The 5,896-nt window shown below is 42.1% G+C and overlaps 1 protein-coding gene across 1 annotated transcript; it reads right to left on the bottom strand.

The window, feature by feature from the left end:
- Positions 1-3,972: 3,972 nt before the first annotated feature.
- Positions 3,973-5,358, bottom strand: LOC148103431 (nuclear factor 7, brain-like). Its single transcript, XM_087838729.1, has one exon. The coding sequence runs from the start codon at positions 5,356-5,358 to the stop codon at positions 3,973-3,975; it is 1,386 nt and encodes a 461-aa protein (XP_087694855.1).
- Between the last annotated feature and the right edge of the window lie 538 nt (positions 5,359-5,896).

Below are 5,896 nucleotides of genomic sequence, written 5' to 3'. Positions count from 1 at the left end.
TGGCAACCCACACAAACATTTCAGCGTCAGCTACACTCAGTTTAGAAAAAAGAGAAAAGAAGAGGAAGAGAAACGAGCAAAAGATGCAGGTAAGCAGATGTGTGATTGGATAATGGCAGGTCATCCTGAAACAATCAGAATCAGAGTACTTTATTAATCCCTAAGGAAATTATGTGGATTACAGTTGCTCCAAGAAGAAATGGTAAAAATAGTAACAGCAAAAGACTAAACTCCAAACATTATGTTACAGATTTTAATATTAATTAGTCATTGTCAGTTGTTGATTCGTCCTGTTCTCATTGTATGACGTATTATGATGGCTGTTTGGTAGCCGTTTGCATACTATGTATACTCTCTCTCTTCATGTGTGTGTGTGTGTACAACAGCTTTATGTTAATGTACAATCCTTAATATGTTTTGCCTGCCAAACAGGCTAGGACCGCCACTGAACAGTCATTTGGTTGTCGTCACATTGTGAATGTTGAAACATGCAGAAACACAGACAGGTGAGTGTGTCACCTGTGACAGTGATCCAGCTGTTAGTGAGGGGAGGGGCTGTGTGTCTGTGAAGGTGTGTCTCAGCTGGAGGAGCCAAAGATGACATGATGGTGTCAGCTTCACACACACTTGAAAATAAGAAAACGATTATTTAAATTTTTTTTAAAAAACGGTGTAAATTCTTTCATCTTTAATAAAATCATCAGCGTTGCTGCTTTACCAGGTGTAAACAAAGTTTAACATCCAGGCACCCATGAAAAAAGAAGTTATTAAATTTAACGGAGTTAGAAGTTAACAGGAAGTTAGCTCGCTAGTTTCCACCTAAACATTTCATACCATTGTTACAGGCATGGCCCTTTAAGGGTGAAGCCTGATGGGAAATGTATTTTGGGATGTGTGTAGCGGGACTGCTGGTGTGGGTGTGTGGAGAGAGAGCGGAGAAGAAAAAAAGTAACGGTTAGCTACAGAAGAGACGGAAAGAAAATAAATTAAAGGAATATAATAACTCCCTCGACAGCCAGAGTTGTGTCGGCGATGCTCGCTGTGAGTAGACTGTTTCAGCCCACTGTACGCGGTGTTCGTGCCTTGGAGAAGAAATAAAGTTCGGTGAAGCAGTTTCCTACGCCTCCTTCGATCTTTTTGCTAGCAGAGTTGACCTGTATAGTAAGCTGTTACTGGCTACGAGCCAGTTACGGAACTTTCAAGTAACTGCCAGAGTTTCTTTACTACGGTTCGGGACCGTGGATCTGGCGCGGTAACACCATGTTCTGACTGAGAGATTTTTGAAAGTAATTCAAACGTACAGCTCTGCTATCACTTCCAACATAAATGAAGACAGGAAACTAAACAGCAGTGGCGTTTGCAGGGTTACTGAAGTTGGACTACCTGGTATATAATGTTGTGCTACGTGATTGCTAGCGACACAGCTATGTTAGCATAGCATTAGCACAGTGAAGCTGGAGGATGAACGGCAACTTTTTTTCCACTCGATAAAAGTTAACGAGGGATTCTGGTGGTCTGGGACAAATGCAATCGCATAGCAGGATGCTATACACGGGCCAATTTTTGGTTTTTGGCTAGATAAGTAAGATAAGTAAATGTAGTTTGTTTCCTGAGCGCAGAGCTGCTGGAGCTTGTGTTTCATTCAGAGTGACTGACCTGTGTTAAAGATGACAAACGAGATTTAAAAGGAGGTGATGGACACTGAGAAAACTAGAGTACTCGAACCACGGACCAACTTTATCAGCGGCTGATATCCGGTCACCTGCACAGCTTTAAAACCTCCGCTGAGTTTTAGCTCTCAGTGATTAAACACAGGACATAATTCACTCAGGTTTTGTCTGTTGGGTCATGTTTACTTTGCTGTTTTATTTACAATTGAGCAAATCGGTTTGGCTGAGGTTAAAGTTACGTTTCATAACTGCATAGTTTTAGTAAAGTTTAATGTCTCACTTGAGCATGTTAGGCTTAACCATTCGTTTTCTTTGTTATCTGGTGTTCATTTGTGTTAAACTTTGTTAAGCATTAATTTTGAATTAAAACTAACATTTAACATCTTTTTATACAAGGAGGAAAGGGGGGGGGGCATTTCCACTGGGAGTACCCACTAAACAACGGCCACCAGGCAAAAGCAATGGTTATGACTCAATCAGTGTGAAACCCGCCCCCTGACTTGGCCACCTGATGGGTGAGGCTGACAGATAAAATAAATTCTTGAAGACAGCCGCAGGGCCAGGACTGCCAAAATGAATTAAATAAATACATAAATAAACTTAAATAATTAAGTAAATGTGTCAATTTATTAAAATTGGAAATAATTGAATGAATAATTTATTGACATTTTAAATTAAATGAATGGGCATTTCATTAATTATTGTAATGTTTATTTAATTAATTAATTAATTCCAATTTTAATTAATTAATGTAACATTTAATTAATTATTTAATGGTGGATTAAATTAATTGATTTTGGTACTCCTGGCCCACCACACTACGGCCCGTTGAAGACTGTGGTTACTGGTGTCTCTAGCTTCACATGTCGCAGATCAGAATCACTGCTTTGATTCCCGGTGGGTGTGCTGCTGAGTGGTGAACAACTGTTAGACACATGAACGGGTTGGTTGTGTACCGAGGGATTCTGTTTAGGACTACGCTTCCTCCTCATGTTCCCGGCTGTCAGGGACAATCTGCCAGAGGTAACGCTACCTTCGGCTGCACAGCCACAGTTTTTTGTGAAGCCAAGTGTTCAGTACAGAGCTACAAATAGGCTAGATTTATTAAAAGTGTCTTTATTGCTAAAGAGGCCGAGGAGTAACTAAACATCCGAAACACTGAGCAGGAAAGTGCAGGAGGGACAGGTGCAGAGGCCATGCAAACCCATATGGAAAAGAAAACTTATAAAAGATTTGCATCAGATGTGGCCTACTTCATATAGTGAATCATATAAGGCTTACATGATTCACTCATGAAAGTGGCCACTTTCTCATTACTTTCATATATTGTTTTAGTAAGTAAATCTACTACTCAAGTAAATTTGAATAAATGTAAGTCAATGGAAGTGTTTGGAAAAATGTACTTCTAAAAATACTTTTATTTAGTTCATTCACTCATGAGCTGCTGTAACATGAATCAAAAGGGTGATTTGACACCTCAGCATGCAGTCATGTTCTATAGAGTTGTGCCAGACCGGTATCTTTGCTAGATGGCAGCTGTCGAGCTAGCGTTTGAAGAGAGAGTCTCCCTTCTCCCGTTGTGGTCCTACAATAAAGCTGCCTTTTCAGTTAAATTCCCATATGAGAGTCCTGCATTTGGGTCCGTCCTCCTGCCAGCCACACAGCCAACTGTGACAATCACAGACCAAATTTATCTACCGGCTTGACTGGCGGCTGCAAAACATTGCAAGATAATCTTGGTCAGGTATTCTTCCAGTCCACAACTTTACCACGAGTGTTGTTATATCAATTTGGAGGGATGACTCTATTATCTATATAGTCCACTTTGGATGGTCTGATTTAGAAGAGACGATTTCCAAGAGTTGAAGTGGGGCTTCCTGACAGAAACACAATTCAAAATCTATTTTGTTTGACAGGGAGATGATGGATTAAATATCACAAGGATAGATTTATTGTTGTCATAAACAGACAAGAAGACAACAACAAACTGCTCCTCCCATTCAACACATGTCAGTCCATATCCCAGCAAACGAAATCATCTCCATTTACACATCAAATAGAAACATGAATCACTTGTAATGATTAGAAACTTGATAGAATTTCAAATCTAGTTTGGGGAGTCATTCAGTGAGAAACAGTGAAATGATTTTCCATGTGAAAAGGTGGACAGCAGAAACAGAAAGAAACAGTGAGAACTAAAAGAGAAACAAAGAGCTTTGGAACAACGAGGCAGCAGGAGGACAGCTGCAGTTTAACAGCTTCAATTCACTGACAGGAAACAACATTAGAAATATCATCATCCTCAACTCATCTGCTGCACTGACACTGACACCTTCAACGGACACACCTTCACTTTATCAGCATTGCGAATGTATGGAAACATCCTGTGAGTGAAAGTGTGTGTGAAGGTGTGTATGTGTGTGTTAGTATCAGGATCAGAGAACGACAGCTTTCCTCTGTTCCAGTCCAGATTCACTCTGATCCTCTGGAGCTTCTTCTGGACTGAGAGAGCAGTTTCTGCTGATGGTGAGTGTGTGTAGTATTTACCTTCACAGAAAAATATTGTCCATAATCCAGACCGTATGCTTCCCTTCCTCTGCACAGACTCTGCTAACACACCCAGTAACCACGCTGTACTGTCTCCAACTTCAACATCCCAGCTGTGAGTCCCTGAGTTAAAGCCCTCAGAGCCCAGGACAGAGAAGTAACGATCAAACCTCTCTGGATTATCAGGAAGCTGCTGCCTCTCTCCTCCTCGTCTCACACTGGTCAGATCTTCAGACTGGATGAGTTGTGGATTTGCAGTGTTTGGGTCCAGAATGAGAGGAGTGTAGGAGACCATGTCCTTCATGTTGTTCCAGATGTTGAAGGTCAGGTTGCCCAGGTGTTTGGCCTGGTCTATCAGAGCTCCTGAGGGCAGCTGTGGATCATCCAGCAGGGGGCAGCGCTGGACTCTTTCCACTGCAGCCTTGTAGTTGTGCAGGAATGAGACGTCTTCAGCTCTCAGCTCCTCCTCTGTGGCTCTGACTGTGTCTGAAAGAGCTGCTATCTCTCTGCTCAGAGCCTCCATCTTCTCCTTCATCATCCCACTCTTCTGCTCCTCTTCCTCCCTCAGTGCAGCCAGCCTGGCCTCCTCTTCCTCTGCTAGAAACTGGTGAAGCTTCTTAAACTGCTCCTTAATCTGCCTCTCTGTGTGTCGGGCCTGGACCTTAATGTGTTCTGCTGTTTGATCAAACTTCACTTGAACTTCTTCACAAACCTTTAACTTCTTCTTTAAGGGCTCCAGAGTTTCCTGAAGTTCCTTCTTGTGTTGTTGTGCAGCTTCATCGATGGGTCTGAATCTGTGATTGGTGTGTTTTTCTGAGGCACAGCAGACGAGACACACTGGCTGCTGATGGTCCAGACAGAAGAGTTTGAGTTTCTCAGAGTGCAGACTGCAGAGAGCCTCTGAAGCTCTCTGATCTCTCTCCTGTAAGAACGACTCACACAGGTTCTTTAAAGCCAGATTAAAAGGTGAATCCTTTGAAGATCTTCTCTTACAAACTGGACACTCGTGTGTTGGTCTCTCTCTCCACCATCTCTTCAGACAGTCTTTACAGAAGCTGTGGCTACATGACAGAATAACAGGATCTCTGAAGACCTCCTGACAGACCGGACAGCAGAGATCCTCCTCTGATCTGGAAGCCATTGAGTCTGTGAGTGAAGCTGAAAACAGCAGACAGGAAGTACAGTCAGTCCTGGCTCCCCTCCCTCCTCTACCACCTTCACTGAAACTTCCTTTGAGTCGTGTTTTTGCTCAAACTCACCTTCAGTGTGTGGAGCGTCAGCAGCTTGAAGCAGCAGTGTTGGAGTTTTCCACTTTTCTCTCCTGTAGCTGGACTCACTCAGAGGAAGCTGCTAGTTTGGTCCAACGATAAGTGTGAGTCTCAGAAGATTCAGTGGTGTTATTTCCTGTAACTAAGGGTGTGTTTCACTCCAAAGTTCAGACATTAACCTGCCAGAAGTTGTAAAAGTTACTAATAAAGAGCTTTTATCTCATTTCACATGCAGGTCAGAGCATGAAAGCTGTGATGCAGCAGTTTGAGAGAAATTGCTGCTGATATAAAATATTTTTTGTGGTTTTACAAAATATATAAAAGAGCAGAAAGAAAAGAAATAAGTGTAAAGAGTGCAGCAAAATGCATGTTTTAGTGTGAGTTGGTTCATCTGATCTGGTTGTGTAAAAG

This window comes from Neolamprologus brichardi, chromosome 3 (assembly GCF_056152115.1).
Source record: "Neolamprologus brichardi isolate AB-2024 chromosome 3, ASM5615211v1, whole genome shotgun sequence".
Lineage (NCBI taxonomy): Eukaryota > Metazoa > Chordata > Actinopteri > Cichliformes > Cichlidae > Neolamprologus > Neolamprologus brichardi.
Note: the sequence above shows the minus strand (reverse complement) of the source record. Positions and strands in the feature narration are given on the sequence as shown.

Coding starts and splice junctions, on each gene's coding strand:
- LOC148103431 (XM_087838729.1), bottom strand. CDS start 5,358: ATGGCTTCCAGATCAGAGGAGGATCTCTGCTGTCCGGTCTGTCAGGAG.